Source organism: Phycodurus eques, chromosome 2 (genome assembly GCF_024500275.1).
Source record: "Phycodurus eques isolate BA_2022a chromosome 2, UOR_Pequ_1.1, whole genome shotgun sequence".
In the NCBI taxonomy this organism is placed as follows: Eukaryota; Metazoa; Chordata; class Actinopteri; order Syngnathiformes; family Syngnathidae; genus Phycodurus; species Phycodurus eques.
The window spans coordinates 5,048,097-5,065,408 of record NC_084526.1 but is presented as its reverse complement, the minus strand read 5'-3'; the positions used below and the strand labels follow the sequence as shown (position 1 = coordinate 5,065,408).

Sequence of the window (17,312 nt, the reverse complement as noted above, 5' to 3'; positions counted from 1 at the left end):
TGGTTGCTGACTAAATACTATTTTGCCCCACTGTATACATATACACATATACATACAGTCCCCTCCAAAAGGTCAATTTCTTTGTTTTTGTTGTATACTGAAGACATTTGGGTTTCAGATGAAAAGATGGAATATGAGACAAAAGTTCAGAATTCCAGCTTTTATTTCATGGTATTTACATCTAGATGTGTTAAACAACTCAGGACAGAGCACATTTTGTTTGAGGCCACCCACTTTTCAAGTGAGCAAAAGTATTGGAACATGTGACTGATGGGTGTTTCTCTTTGCTCAGGTGTTGTGTTTTAGATTGATTGCTTAAACAGTGTTTGTTTTTGGCTTTGGGTTTCACTTGTGAAAACTGCATTTGCTGTTAAGCAAACATTAAGACCTGAGAACCGTCTATGGGGGGGAAAAAGCAAACCATTTTGAAGCTGAGAGAAGAGGGGAACTCTATCAGATGTCATATATATATATATATATATATATATATATATATATATATATACACACACACACACACACCCTTTCCCCCAAAAAAAATAATATCATGGAAGAGTTTATTTATTTCTATAATTCCATTCAAAAAGTTAAAGTTTGAGAGACTATAGATTCAGGGCCCACAATTTAAACAATTTCAAGTACTTGTTTATTTTTACATAATTTGGGCTTCCAGCTCATAAAACCCACGAAATCGGGAATTCAAAACATTAGAATACTGTGAAGAAATCCCCACTCATTTTTTTGTAGAAAAAGAAAAAAGAAAAGAAATTAGGGTCACATTAAATCAATCAATAAATGGTACTTTCAAAACGATATGTTAATCAATACTTGGTTGGGAATCGCTTTGCTTTAATCACTGCCTCGATGTGCCGTGACATTGAGGCAATCACCCTGTGGCATTGCCTGGGAGGTATGGAAGCCCAGATCTCCTTAATGCTTGCTGTCAGTTCTTCTTTGTTCTTGGGTCTGGTGCGCCTCATTTTCCTCTTGATAATACCCCATAGATTCTCAATGGGGTTTAGATCCGGCGAGTTGGCTAGCCAGTCAAGCACTGTGATGGCATGGGCATCAAACCAGGTTTTGGTGCTTCTGGCGGTATGGGTAGGGGCCAAGTCCTGCTGGAAGATGAAATCTGCATCTCCATACAGATCCTCAGTAGAAGGAATCATGAAGTCCTCTAAAATATTATGGTAGACTGTTGCGGTGACCTAGGATTTAAGATAGCAGCGTTTACCAACACCTGCACTGGACATTACACCCCAAATCATGACTGACTGTGGATATTTCACACTGGACCTCAGGCAGCTTGGGTTCTCTTCTTGGATCGGTCTTCTTCCAAACCCTTGGACCTTGATTCCCGAATGTAAGACACACTTTACTTTTATCGGAAAAGAGGACCCAGGACCACTGGCCAACAGTCCAGTCCTTCTTCTCCTTGGCCCAGTTGAGATGCTTCCTATGTTGGCTAAGGCTCAGAAGTGGCTTCCCCTCAGGACAGTTGTAGCCCATCTCCCGGATGCATCTAAATGTGGTGGTTTTTGAAGCTGTGACTCCTGCCTCGTTCCACTCTCTCTGTATCTCGGCTACATTCTTGAATCTTCTCTCTATGATAATCCGCTAAAGCCCACGGTCATCTCTTGCTGGTGCATCTTCTCCTGCCACATTTTGTCCTTCCATTGATATTTTTGGACACAGCACTCTGTGAACAACCAGCCTCCTTAGCTATGAACTTTTGTGGCTTACCCATCCTATGGAGGGTATCAATGATGGTCTCCTGGCCAGTTGTCAAGTCTGCAGTCTTCCCCAGATTGTGCCCAACTGAGACAATTGAACCAAACTGAAGCAATTTAATGACACTTGGGAAACCAGTTCAGGTGCTTTGAGTTTAGTAGATGATTGGTGTGTGACAGATTAAAACATTTATGGCCTGCAAAATTTGGGCTGATTTCTTCACAGTATTTTTTGAATTCCTGATTTTGTGGGTTTTATTATCTGAAACCCAAATTATGTAAAAATAAATATACTTGAAAGTGTTTAAATTGTATAATCTATGAAAAGTTTAACTTTTTTAATGGAATTGTGGAAATAAAGATATTTTCCATGATATTAAATTTTTTTTGGAAATGGTCTGTGTATATATACAATGGCTGAAATAAGTATTTTTCTCACTAAATGTACTTTTGAAGGTGCTATTGCCCTGAAAATTTCACCAGATGTTGGGGACAATCCAAGTAATGCATACATACAAAGAAAGTAGAACAAATAAGATTAGAAATTAAGTTGTATGTAAAAATGTGAAATGACACAGGGAAAAAGTATTGAACACATGAAGGGAGGTGCAAAAAGGCATGGAAGGCCAAGACAACACCTAAAATCTATCAATAATCAAACAGCAATCCAGCCCCTTTTCAGTGCAAATGAATATCAGCTGGTTCAATCATAATTGATGGCCTACAAAAACGTTTCATTGCCAAGGTGTGAATCAAGACATATCTCATGATGGGTAAGAGCAGAGAGCTGTCTAAAGACCATCGCAAACTAATTGCTGCAAAACATAACGATGACATTGGTTGCAGGCGCATATCTAAGTTTCTAAACGTTCCAGTGAGCACGGTTGGGGCCATAATACGTTAGTGGAAAGCCAATCATACCACCATAAATTTGCCTCGATCAGGTGCTTCTTTCAAGATTTCTGACAGAGGAGTGCAAAGAAAAATCACAAGAGTTGTCCAAGAGCCAAGGACCGCCTATGGAGAGCTTCAAAAAGATATGGAATTTGCAGGTACTGTTGTCACAAGGAAAACAGTAATGTACTCCGCCCCCATGGCCTGTATGCACGCTCACCACGCATTGAAGGAATGATGAATGGGTAAATGTACAGAGAGATTCTTGACAAGCATCTGCTGCCATATACAGGGATGACAAAAATTGAACAAGGGTGGATATTTAATCAGGATAATGATCAAAAACATACTGGCAAGAAAACTCTCAATTGGTTTCAAAGAAAGAGAGAAGAAAAAAAAGGTTCCTAGAATGGCCTAGCCAATCACCTGACTTGAATCCAATCGAAAATCTATGGAAGGAACTGAAACTCAAGGTCCAGAAAAGACGCCCACAGAACCATCAAGATTTGAAGACTGCTTGTGAGGAGGAATGGGCCAAAATCACACCAGAGCAATGTGTGTGACTAGTTTCTCCGTACAAGAGGCGTCTTGAAGCTGTTATTACAAACAAAGGCTTTTGTACAAAGTGTTAAATAAATAGCAGTTGGTGTGCTCAATACCCTTTCCCTGTGTCATTTCACATTACTACACATTTCTGAGCTTCTTTGTTCTACTTTCTTTGAATTTATGGATTACTTGGGTAATCGTGCCCGCATGGGTTTTCTCCAGGTACTCCGGTTTCCTCCCACACCCCAAAAACATGCGTGGTAGGTTGATTGAAGACGAAGTTGTCCGTAGGTGTGACTGTAAATGGTTGTTTGTTTATATGTACCCTGCGATTGGCTGGCGACTAGTTCAGGGTGTACCCTGCCTCTCACCCGAAGATAGCTGGGATAGGCACGCCCACGACTCTAGTGAGGATAGTAGTATAGAATATATATATATATATATACACACACACACACACACATCTACATACATACACGTTAAACCATGGTTGTGTATAGTGTTTACAAATAAAATAGACAAAAGATCACCTTGGTGCAAATTGCTTAATGTCCTCCTGCAACTCAGTTTAATTTTTAATAACTTCGATTGTGTATTAACCAACAAGCCCAGAATGCTTTGATTAGCTGAAGGAGTAAACTTGGGAAAACATATTAAACTAGTTAATCTTCCTACTTTGCATACAATTTAACAATACTTTAGATGTTCAGCTATTCCATACAGCCTTGTAGCCAGAAAAGACTGACTGCTCTTGTAGTCTTTTTAAAACAATTTTCACATCACGAAATAAACACTCATGATCATTTTAATTGAGTTTATTTAGGTATTCAGGGCAATCACAATAAAATACTTCCCAAAGTCTGTAGTAGAGGGTCACCTTTCCCTAAAACTGCATTTAATTAAGGTGACAGTTTAAAACAAGTCCCTGATGAAAATGAAAACCAGCTCATCTTTCGTAATCAGCACACCCATCACTTCTAAAAACAATAACCAATCGTTTCAGTGGAGTGCGAGACACCTCTACACATAGCCTTTTGCTAAATGGGGTTTGATTACAAAGCAACAAAAGTTGTGCAGCACAGGTATATACCTATGCCTTTCAAAATGTGGATTTTTAGCACTGTACCGCCACTTGTATTCAGCTCTTTTGTACTTATTTGGACTTTGCAAAGCCAACCCTGTTGTTCTCTCGATCAAACACGGTGTAGTACTGGCCGATGAAGACGTCTCCCAGAATCCACAGGGGGCCAGCTGGGGGAGGGATGTCCAGACCCATGAAGCCACTCAGACAAATGGTCTTTCCAGCTTGGCTCACCTGCAGTTTAGAGACTCAATCAGGGTGTGCTGTTGTTTTGGCATTTTGGAATAAATATGCCAAAATCTCAAAGTTGGCACACAGCTTGTAACAGGAATCAGAAACAACTAATCTCTCTGAATAACAAAGCTGCCCCCTCATGAATTTGTTAAATGAAACAAAGCTGCATCTGTTTTTCTTCTGGTGATGTCACACTGGGTCACAAGAGTTGAATTATTTAGCATTTGGCCAATCTCTGTTGGCCCCTGCTGGACAAGAAAGAGATACACATGTTCTCACCTTAAGGACATACTCGTCTCCAGTCAGCTTATAGGACTGGCCGCCCACATTGAAAGTGATTACAGGCAGTGAAGGGATCTTATCACAGTTCACCATGTACTGAAAGACAAATGTGAATGTTTTACACGTCTGACACACAAGACAGCTTGTGTGTCACAAGATGAACATACAAAATTTATTATATCATGATTTCATAGTCATATTTTGCATTTATTACTAAACACTCAGCCTCCTTCCTCGACAACATTTTTTAATGTTTGGTCATTAAATGTTCATTTGTAATTCCTAAAAGCTCTCCAACAGAAAAACAAATGTACTATATGTAATAAAGGAACCCTTAAGAAAGTAGGAGTGCAAGTTCCCTGAATTCAAAAACACTATCTATATTAGTCACATTAAATCAGCCCTCTTGGTGAGCATTTTGGCCATAGATTGGTGTATCTTTTTATTTAAAAAAAAAAAAATATATATATAGAGCTTTAACAACAATATTGATTTTGCAATTTCAACATGCACACACAACACGTTGACAGTAATCGTAATAATACAGAATATTTTGAGTGTGGTTTCCCTTTTATATGCAAATCTCAAAGCCTTAAAAAGTGATGGTGGCCCATTGGTTAGAGGCTGCACTCCTAATTCTTCACAGCGGCCCGATTTCAAACGCTAACTGGCATTGATCGCTCAGTGTTTAGAATGTGAACTGGATGGATCTGAAAAATCAAAATCACCAATAGGCCCAAAGTTTCATCTCACCTCTCCCTGGATGAGTGGAGTGGCTCCGATGGCTTTCTGCAGAGCCCTGACCTCTGCAGCCGGGCCGGTGATCAGAGATGTGCCGGTGTCCACGATAGCTTCACAACCGCCTTTGCACAAACTCAGCTGGCTGCCCACTTGCAACCTGAAATGCACACACCAGTAAATATCATCCAACCATCTTCTATACTGCTTATCCTCATTAGGGTCGCAGGTGAGCTCATTTCATTTATCAAGCCATGGATGTGTCAGAAGTGTACACATCCATGGTTGAGAATACTTCATAGTTTTCATGATGTGTCCCCAATAACGCTTGCAATAATTGCGTCCTGCCCGTTAATTAACGATACTTCTCATCTGTGGGCACATTTTTTGGGCATCGAGTTTGATGTCAAACCATTTATTTCTATTTCCGAGACTGTGATTGTTAGAATTAACAGCAGCGGTTGAATTTTCCGAATGTCCCACGTCATTTTTTCATATTGTTGGTGACTCCTGAATTACTTATTTCAAAGTTCTTTTTTGTTTTGTTTCTGTAACCCATAAAAGTTAAATTACAGCTGTGTTACATTGCCACTTTTCCCCCAATCAATGTCAGTCTCGTGGAGCTATTCATTTTCTCCGCCCTCTTCTTTAGAGAGCCCTGTATTCGTAAAGGGATTGTTGCTACCATATATGGTCCTTTGGAGGAATTTCTGTGGCTCGGCGTGCACGAGCTTGGCAATTTGGAACAAGTGCGATTTATGAACACACACATACACACATTTATACAGACCCTTTCCAAGAAAAATCTGAATATCATGGAAAGGTTTATTTCCGTCGGATGCAGTGTGAGCTGGGCGGTGGCCGAAGGCAGGACCTTGGCGATCCGATCCCCGGCTACAGAAGCTGGCTCTAGGGACGTGGAATTTCACCTCTCTGGCAGGGAAGGAGCCCGAGCTGGTGTGTGAGGTCGAGAAGTTCCGACTAGATATAGTCTGACTCTCCTCCACACACAGCTTGGGCTCTGGTACCAGTCCTCTCGAGAGGGGTTGGACTCTCTTCCACTCTGGAGTTGCCCACGGTGAGAGGCGCCGAGCAGGTGTGGGTATACTTATTGCCCCCCGGCTCGGCACCTGTACGTTGGGGTTCACCCCGGTGGACGAGAGGGTAGCCTCCCTCCGCCTTCAGGTGGGGGGACGGGTCCTGACTGTTGTTTGTGCCTATGCACCAAACAGCAGTTCAGAGTACCCACCCTTTTTGGAGTCCTTGGAGGGGGTGCTGGAGAGCGCCCCCACTGGGGACTCCATTGTTCTGTTGGGGGACTTCAATGCTCACATGGGCAATGACAGTGAGACCTGGAAGGGCGTGATTGGGAGGAACGGCCCCCCCGATCAGTGTTCTGTTATTGGACTTCTGTGCTCGTCATGGATTGTCCATAACGAACACCATGTTCAAGCATAAGGGTGTCCACATGTGCACTTGGCACCAGGACACCCGAGGTCGCAGTTCGATGATCGACTTTGTGGTCGTGTCACCGGACTTGCGGCCACATGTCTTGGACACTCTGGTGAAGAGAGGGGCGGAGCTGTCAACTGATCACCACCTGGTGGTGAGTTGGCTCCGATGGTGGGGGAAGATGCCGGTCCGACGTGGCAGGCCCAAACGTATTGTGAGGGTCTGCTGGGAACATCTGGCAGAATCCCCTGTCAGAAGGAGTTTCAACTCCCACCTCCGACAGAACTTTGCTCATGTTCCGGGGGAGGCTGGGGACATCGAGTCCGAGTGGACCATGTTCCACGCCTCCATTGCTGAGGCGGCCGACCGGAGCTGTGGCCGTAAGGTGGTCGGTGCCTGTCGTGGCGGCAATCCCCGAACCCGTTGGTGGACACCAACGGTGAGGGATGTCGTCAAGCTGAAGAAGGAGTCCTACTGGGCCTTTTTGGCCTGTGGGACTCCTGAGGCAGCTGATGGGTACCGGGTGGCCAAGCGGAATACAGCTCTGGTGGTCGCTGAAGCAAAAACTCTGGTATGGGAGGAGTTCGGTGAGGCCATGGAGAAAGACGTCCGGACGGCTTCGAGGAAATTCTGGTCCACCATCCGACGTCTCAGGAGAGGAAAGCAGTGCACCACCAACACTGTGTTTAGTGGGGATGGGGCGCTGCTGACCTCGACTCCGGACGTTGTGAGTCGGTGGGGAGAATACTTCGAAGACCTCCTCAATTCCACCGACACGCTTTCCCATGAGGGAGCAGAGTCTGGGATCTCTGAGGCGGGCTCGAGGTCACCGAGGTGGTTAAAAAGCTCCTCGGTGGCAGGGCCCCGGGGGTGGATGAGATTCGCCCGGAGTTCCTAAAGGCTCTGGATGTTGTGGGGCTGTCCTGGTTGACACGCCTCTGCAACATCGCCTGGACATCGGGGACAGTGCCTCTGGATTGGCAGACTGGGGTGGTGGTCCCCCTTTTTAAGAAGGGGGACCGGAGGGTGTGTTCCAACTACAGGGGGATCACACTGCTCAGCCTCCCTGGTAAGGTCTATTCAGGGGTGCTGGAGAGGAGGGTCCGTCGGGAAGTCGAATCTCAGATTCAGGAGGAGCAGTGTGGTTTTCGTCCTGGCCGTGGAACAGTGGACCAGCTCTACACCCTCGGCAGGGTCCTCGAGGGTGCATGGGAGTTCGCCCAACCAGTCTACATGTGTTTTGTGGACTTGGAGAAGGCGTTCGACCGTGTCCCTCGGGGAGTCCTGTGGAGGGTGCTTCAGGAGTATGGGGTACCGAACCCCCTGATACGGGCTGTTCGGTCCCTGTACGACCGGAGTCAGAGTTTGGTCCGCATATCCGGCAGTAAGTCGGACTCGTTCCCGGTGAGGGTTGGACTCCGCCAAGGCTGCCCTTTGTCGCCGATTCTGTTAACTTTTATGGAAAGAATTTCAAGGCGAAGAGGGGGTCCGGTTTGGTGGCCTCAGTATTGCATCTCTGCTTTTTGCTGATGATGTGGTTCTGTTGGCTTCATCAAGCCGTGACCTCCAACTCTCACTGGAGCAGTTCGCAGCCGAGTGTGAAGCGGCTGGGATGAGAATCAGCACCTCCAAATCAGAATCAGAATCATCTTTATTTGCCAAGTATGTCCAAAACACACAAGGAATTTGTCTCCGGTAGTTGGAGCCGCTCTAGTACAACAAACAACAAACAGTCAATTTACAGAACACTTTGGGGACATAAAGACATTGACAAAAAACAATTGTGCAAAAAGATGCAGAGATGCAAATCTGAGACCATGGTCCTCAGTCGGAAAAGGGTGGCATGCCCTCTCCAGGTCGGGGATGAGATCCTGCCCCAAGTGGAGGAGTTCATGTATCTTGGGGTCTTGTTCACGAGTGAGGGAAGAATGGAACGGGAGATCGACAGACTGATCGGTGCAGCGTCTGCAGTGATGCGGACTTTGTATCGGTCCGTTGTGGTAAAGAAGGAGCGAAGCCGAAAGGCGAAGCTATCAATTTACCGGTCGATCTTCGTTCCTACCCTCACCTATGGTCATGAGCTGTGGGTCGTGACCGAAAGAACGAGATCTCGGATACAAGCGGCCGAAATGAGTTTCCTCCGCAGGGTGTCCGGGCTCTCCCTTAGAGATAGGGTGAGAAGCTCGGTCATCCGGGAGGATCTCAGAGTAGAGCCGCTGCTCCTCCGCATTGAGAGGAGCCAGATGAGGTGGCTGGGGCATCTGATTCGAATGCCTCCCGGACGCCTCCCTGGTGAAGTGTTCCGGGCACGTCCCACCGGGAGGAGACCCCGGGGACGACCCAGGACACGCTGGAGAGACTACGTCATTCGGCTGGCCTGGGAACGGGATCACTCCGGAAGAGCTGGATGAAGTGGCTGGGGAGAGGGAAGTCTGGGCGTCCCTGCTAAAGCTACTGCCCCCGCGACCCGACCCGGATAAGCGGTAGAAAATGGATGGATGGTTTATTTCCGTAGTTCCATTCAAAAGGTTAAACTTTCATAAATTATAGATTCAGGGCACACAATTTCAAGTATTTGTTTATTTTTACATAATTTGGGCTTCCAGCTCATAAAACCCACAAAATCAGGAATTCAAAAAATGTGAATACTGTGATGAAATCAGCCCAAATTTTGGAGGCCATACATGTTTTAAACTGAGTGTCACACACTAATCATCTACTAAACTCAAAGCACCTGCGCACTACACTTTACACCCCCCCAGTGATTTGTCTGACTGGCCAGGAGCATCAGAGCACTTACGAGTTCATGTGGATCTGCCAGTAGGCTTGACGGGTGACGTTGACATAGCTGAAATCACCAGTGTAGTATTTGGGGTCCGTTCCTCCCAGCAGCAGCTCGCCACCTGGCTCAGTATCAGGGTTCCTAAAGCAGATCCATATAAACTCTCATTACTCGTTTGTGAGACTTGTACTAATTCGTATTTAGGTCAAGAAATACAACAAGGATTAGATAACACAAACTACAAGTTAACTTGTACAGACTTGATGGCCATCTCGCTTTGTGACAAGGCTGGAGGTTTATACTTTATACTCGCGTGGATGGCGGCCGCGCTGACGTCCCTGCGGCTGTCCCTCGCGTAGTTTACCTTAATACTCGAGCGCAACCCACACATGCAGTTTTTAAAATGTACTGCAGTTCATCTCCAAGTCAGGGGTGTCGCTACGGCTGGTATTGACTAGGACAACACAGAGTGGAGTTCCCTCTGCAATTTTTTGGGCCATTTCCGGTAGCAGTTTTTACTTTCCTTTCAGTAACCAGGAACAAAGCAACAACAATGGCGACCGTGGAACAGTGTCTGCTAGAACAAATGGACAGAGATACCCAGAAGATACCTTTAATTATGCTGCAAAACCGATCAAGAAGGCAGCGGTGGTATGTGGAACCAAGGGGAACGCTGTCTACGTCACCACAGCATGTGACTAAAACGGACCAATCATGAGAGATGATCGCCGCGGCGTTCGACGCGCAGCAACTATTTTTGCTGTGTTCGCGCCAAATGGGGCAATTCGTCAGTCACGTGATGCCATGCGGGCCTCGTCGGCCGCAGAACCGCGGGAATATAAAGAGGCTTTACATTTTTCACTCTTTGTTATATTGCAGCAATCTGCTAAAATCATTTAAGTTATTTGTTTTCCTCATTAATGTACACATAGCACCCCATATTGACAGAAGAAAACTGAAATGTTTGCAGATTTATTAAAAAAGAAAACTGAAATATCACACAGCCATAAGTATTCAGACCCTTTGCTCAGTATTTAGTAGAAGCACCCTTTTGAGCTAATACAGCCATGAGTCTTTTTGGGAATGAGTTTTTCACACCTGGATTTGGGGATCCTCTGCCATTCCTCCTTGCAGATCATCTCCAATTCTGTCAGGTTGGATGGTGAATGTTTGTGGACAGCCATTTTTAGGTCTCTCCAGAGATTCTCAATTGGGTTTAAGTCAGGGCTCTGGCTGGGTCATTCAAGAACAGTCACGGAGTTGTTCTGAAGCCACTCCATTATTTTAGCTGTGTGCTTAGGGTCATTGTCTTGTTGGAAGGTGAAACTTCGGCCCAGTCTGAGGTCCTGAGCACTCTGGAGAAGGTTTTCGTCCAGGATATCACTGTACTTGGCCGCATTCATCTTTCCTTTGATTGCAACCAGTCGTCCTGTCCCTGAAGCTGAAAAACACCCCCACAGCATGATGCTGACACCACCATGCTTCACTGTTGGGACTGTATTGGACAGGTGATGAGCAGTGCTTGGTTTTCTCCACACATACCGCTTAGAATTAAGGCCAAAAAGTTCTATCTTGGTCTCATCAGACCAGAGAATCTTATCTCTCTTGGAGTCCTTCGGGTGTGTTTTAGCAAACTCCATGCGGGCTTTCATGTGTCTTGCACTGAGGAGAGGTTACCGTTGGGCCACTCTGCCATAAAGCCCCGACTGGTGGGGGGCTGCAGTGATGGTTGACTTTCTAGCACTTTCTCCCATGTTCCAACTGCATCTCTGGAGCTCAGCCACAGTGATCTTTGGGTTCTTCTTTACCTCTCTCACCAAGGCTCTTCTCCCCCGATTGCTCAGTTTGGCCGGACAGCCAGCTCTAGGAAGAGTTTTGATCGTCCCAAAAGTCTTCCACTTCAGGATTATGGAGGCCACTGTGCTCTTTGTAACCTTAAGTGCAGCTGAAACCTTTTTTGTAACCTTGGCCAGATCTGTGCCTTGCCACAATTCTGTCTGAGCTCCTCAGGCACTTCCTTTGACCTCATGATTCTAATTTGGTCCGACATGCACTGTGAGCTGTAAGGTCTTATATAGACAGGGGTGTAGCTTTCCGAATCAAGTCCAATCAGAATAATCAAACACAGCTAGACTCCAATGAAGGTACAGAACCATTTTAATGATGATCAGAAGAAATGGACATGACCCGAGTTAAATATATGAGTGTCTGAATACTTATGGCTGTGTGATATTTCGCTCTTTTTTAATAAATTTACAAAGGTTTCAACAATTCTGTTTTTTCTGTCAATATGGGGTGCCATGTTAATGTGGGGGAAAATGAATATATATATATTATTTTTTATTTTTACTATTTTCTGTACTTTCCCATTGTCATATTTTTTCCAATAGATATGCGATGTTTTTTGTATCCCATGTTTTTCTGCTAACCATGGCTTCTGCTGTAGAATGTAACTGAGAAATTGTCAGTTAGAGCTTACTCAGTTTTTAACCAGTGGCAGGTTTGTACCAAAAAATTAAAATCAACCAGTGCGTCAACAATGTGTTATTTTTAGAGTGTACACACAAATGAAACAAATTAGCTTTTTTGCATTTCCTCCATTAGATTGAAAGTAATGTGCTTATTTCCAATTTGTTTCTTTTTATTTTTATTTATTTTTTTAAACAAACATCACATAAACATGGTCTTTTAACACGATTATGTTCCCTGCCATTTCAGTACAATGCCATGAAGGTATGTTCCTCACCTGTTCAGGTAGAATGAGAACACGTTCTGCTCCACCTTCTTCTGGCTCATGATGTTGTCAAAGACTGGTGCCACAGCATCCACAGAGATGCGTGGATAGGCCATGCCCAGGATCCCGTCAAACTTGGCAGCAATAAAAGCCACCCCGGGCTGCTTTATAGCCTCCCCAAAGAGCTGGTTCTCCACAGCTATGGCTCCAATCTAGAAAGGTGAGCGAGCAAAGAAGCTGAAGAATTTCATTTTTCTGATCGAAAGATCATTTACTTGATACAGCTTCATGTTTCAAGCTTACGGTACACGTGTCCTGACTGAGGTAGCCCGACAAACTGCCGCTTCCGTACTGGATCGCAAAAGAAGTGCCATTCTTTACATACGTGCTGGACTTGGCAGAGTTATATTTGTGATGAAGCACTACAAAAAATATATACATATATAAAAAAGGTTTGCATGAATGAATGAGATTTAACAGCCTGACTTATAGAGGTGCTTTTTCATATCAAGAATGACTTACAGCAAGCGATGTCAAGGAGGGAGCAGTGGATGGATGGAACCCACAGGTTGGAAGAACCAGTGTCAAAGACCACAGTGAAGGGCTGAGGGGGTGTGCCCAGGCCAATCTCGCCGTAATATTGGGCCTGGTGGCAACATAAGACTTATTAACATTTTACAGACTAATCTTGGAAGCTTGCAATGACGCATTTCGAACTGGTCTAAACAAAAACCATTGTAGAGCTAATTCAGCTAGAAATGTACTTTGAATGATTAGAAATAAATATAAGTCAGTCTGTTCTATTCTCATCAGCAATATGAGACGCTGTAGCTGTTTGCATCAGCGACTGTTAAGAGGAAGCAGGTCAAGCAGTCCAAGTCATGGCCAATCCAACAGCGATTTCTTTACAAAACTCTTTAGCTGACAAAAATGTCCGTTTCATGTGACCAAAACACAGTTGTGTCAAAGGCCATTGCAAAATGTATTCCAAGTTACTGAAATCCATTAAAGTTCCTCTTTCTATATGCAAGACTTCAGAGGTTCCCTGGATGTTATATGAACCATTTGCATTTTAAATGTCTTAGCCTTATAGAAATAAATGTAAAAACATAAATAAATCGATAAACTTTAATATTCCATAACTGTATTCTTTTGTTGCACTTTAATTTCATGGATCCCTAACCTATTGCTCGCGGAGGCCCAAGAGTCCAGAGACCCCCTCTTCGAAAACCATGGCTTTAGTTGATTAATCTGTTAGCCCGCAAAACGTGACTTAACTTCTTACCCCTAGCGATATCTACAGGTCAGCGATTTTATGGTAATGAGTCCATGCTTTGCTCCAAAGATGATGATAAAGTATTTCCTTTGGTGGTTGAGAGTTTCAAAACTCACATTTAACTGCCAGTTCCTTTGCTTTGTGAGTCAGTACTTGACACAAAATCATGTTGAAAGAGTATCAGTATGGAGCTCAAACCCAAACCCTTGTTCCAAGTTTCATCATCAAAACAGTTAGGTATTTCATTATGTCCACTGCGACTTTGTAATCTAACCGTTCTTATGTATAACACTGGTGAAACACGTTAGGATAAACGTAACTAGGGACTTGGGAGGTAAAAGTAATAAGTGTGAAGAGGAAAAAGAAACATTTGTAAGAGTGGGATGCCTACATCCAGGTAGTTCTTTAGGGTCTCAGGAGTTGGTCCAGTACTAGAGGGAAAGCCAAAGTTGTACTTGAGGGAGTGCTTGTTGGCCACAAGCGCCTCTGCAGTCCTCCCCGAGTCGGTCAATTCGCGCCTGATGGAGCGGAATTTCTTTAAGGGAATTCTGTATCAGAGAACAAGAATGGTGTTCATTTTGTCATCTGGCTTCAAACAAAAGGTGGGCTGTCCTGTGTTGTTTAACACATCTAGATGTAAATAGCATGAAACAAATGCTGGAATTCTGAACGTTTGACTGCTAATTATCTTTTGATCTGAAACCCAAATGTCTTCGGAATACAACAAAAACAAATGGAATGACCTTGCCGTTCCAATTCTTTTGGAGGAGACTGAATATTTAATGCGTTGTAATTTTTTTTTTTTTTAAATCATTAACTAATTAATCAGTGTTGTTTTTTTATTATCCGTGGTTTTCGCTATTACACTGACGACCAACACGCAGTACATCAAATACAATTTAAGCATACGGTTCTGAATTAGAAAAACTAAACATGGCTCCAACAGAAAGCTACGCATTACCGCGCCTAGTAACAAAAGCCTGCTGTACACAGTTAATACTGTCAGAAAATAATCAGTATAATGTGTGCACGTGTGCCCATTCGTCCCTTCTTGTGCGTTTCAAAGAAACAGTGCTAACAGGGCTAACTCGAATGACTGAGCATCTAAACAACAACACGTTCAACAATTTGATTTTCTTACCTAACAATCGCGTCGCTCGACAAGACTGACGCCGACAAAAGAAACAGATAAAAACTCCTCATTATCGTGCTCGGAAAGTTGCGAATCCGAAGTCGCAACAATGACTGAGCAAATGGACGCTTAGGTGAGAAACCCAAAAAAAAAACCCGACTTTTATCAGGTGACCGAGTCATGTGAGTGAGGCTAATGTTGTGTTTGTGTTCCGCTACACAATGGGAACATCCACTACTCAGTCGCACTGTGAACGTCACTTCAAAGATAGTGAATCGATTGTACTATTGAAAAGTCGTTGACACAGTCAGCGATATGAAACAATGCCATCGACTCATCGGTCCCATAAAAGGCTATGGATGGACATTGACATTAAGTCGTTTAACTTGCTCATTTGTCAACTGATTTTCATGAACGTTACTGTTTTGTCAACGCCAAACCATATGTAATCAATATGCAACATTGGATAAAAAAGCAACTACAATATATATACATATATATATATATATATATATATATATATATATATATATATATATATATATATATATATATGTGTGTGTGTGTGTGTGTGTGTGTGTGTGTGTGTGTGTGTGTGTGTGTGTGTGTGAAACGGACTCCTAGTATCCTTGTTGTAACTGTACGGTGTTTTGCGCAACCGTATACAGCACAGTGTGCCGGCATCTTTGGTCTTTTGGTTTTCTCGCCGTCTACGCACGTGGAATGCGCTGAGGACGTTGACCCTCCTAGCTTAGCGTCACCGTCGGCGTGGAGTTAAAAATGGGCACGTCATTTGGACCTATACATATCTGTTGTGTCCCTGGTCGCACAGGACCGGTCCATCTAGGAGGTCGCGCCCCTTAGTGGCCTGGCGGACTATCGTTGTGTTGCGTGAATTCGCAGGATTTTGCAGTTGTTTTGGGATTTGTACATGTGTTTTGTGTGTTTCTCTCTTGGAGTTGTTGTGGGATTTTTGTGCGTTGTTGTTGTTTTTTTATGATTGCAGCATTTTTCTTTTACAGTTTTCTGTGATTGCAGCGTTTTTATACTTGCAGTATTTTCTTTTGCTGTTGTTTTGTGTGATTACAGCATTTTTACCTTGCAGCATTTTTCTTTTGTAGTTGTTTTATCTGCATATGTGTTTTTCGTCTTGTGTCATTCCAGAGCCACACAACGCTCACCGGTCCTCCTGATGGGACTTGCCCGTCGGCCACCGTTAAAAACCATGTACAAAATTTAGTTTAAACCTTCCCACACACTTTAAAGTACAACCAAGCTTATTTTCATGTTTTGTTTCTAAATACATTACACATATTTGAAGTGCTGAAAATGTGCAAAGACTGAAAACAATATATTCCTGAATTGTTGTGATATGGCTTAAAACTCTTTCACCTTCTAAATTTTCCTGATCTAAAAAACAAAACAAAAAAACAAGCGCCCTTATTCCATGCAGTAGCCATTCAGTGGAATTGCACTGCTTGTTCATAAATAACTTCACCCAGTCCTACCATTATACTGTAGCGTGTAATTGGCCATGAAAATATCCGCAAGCTAAAAGAGTCTCTCAATTCTTAACCAATTTGACGCCTGATTTCACGTACTTTGCAATTTATTTAATTCATTCATTCTTTGTCAGGCTTGTTAAACAAGACTTCTCTGTGATGTCAAATTTACAAGACATCTTGCTCCTGTTTGGTTACACTTTAAACACATTTCAACTTATTAAAACACACTTCCTTAGAATATACAGTATCTTAGCACAGAGGTATGGACTCGAGTCATGAATTTGATGTCTTTAGACTTGACTCGACAAAATGTTAAAAGACTTGCAACTCGACTTGGGCTTAAATAGCAATGACTCATGACTTTACTTGGACTTAAACCGAACTGACTTGAAAATACATTCTACTTTCACCAAAGCACTGAGAAACCAACACTTTGTAGGTCTCGCTCTCTGTAGCAGTGATTCCCAACCAGTGCACCATGAGCAATCTTCAGGTGTGCCGTGGGAAATTCTGAAAATTTCCTTAACTGCTCAAAAAATTATTCCTTTACAAGAAATAATGTATGGTTTAGTGATGTTACGGGTTGTGCCGAGTCTTCGAGGCGTATGTCGAGTAATGAAGGGGGCAGCGATGTAGACCCCGTCAACCATTCTCCAAAGTTGACAAACACATTACACAAGCTGCCGTACTGGTACATCTCAATAAATTATTATTATGTCAAAAACTGAATTTAGTTAAGTAGTTCAATGTAAAAAGTGAAACTCATATAATAGAGATGCAGCACACACACTGAAATATTTCAGGATTTTTTTATTCATGTATAATTTGGATGATTATAGCTACGACCAAATGACAACTCCAAATTCACCACCTTTAGAAACTAGAATATAATGTAACAAACGAGGATGAAACAATTGAATAATTAA

General features: G+C 43.4%; 1 protein-coding gene across 1 annotated transcript; it reads right to left on the bottom strand.

Moving 5' to 3' along the window:
• Nucleotides 1-3,969: 3,969 nt before the first annotated feature.
• Nucleotides 3,970-15,044, bottom strand: ctsd (cathepsin D). The gene is made up of 9 exons (XM_061664630.1): nucleotides 14,891-15,044; nucleotides 14,141-14,297; nucleotides 12,996-13,119; nucleotides 12,777-12,895; nucleotides 12,486-12,685; nucleotides 9,758-9,880; nucleotides 5,521-5,665; nucleotides 4,765-4,863; nucleotides 3,970-4,485 (listed from the first exon to the last, which is right to left on the bottom strand). The coding sequence occupies exons 1-9, from the start codon at nucleotides 14,950-14,952 to the stop codon at nucleotides 4,324-4,326; spliced, it is 1,191 nt and encodes a 396-aa protein (XP_061520614.1). The 5' UTR covers nucleotides 14,953-15,044; the 3' UTR covers nucleotides 3,970-4,323.
• Between the last annotated feature and the right edge of the window lie 2,268 nt (nucleotides 15,045-17,312).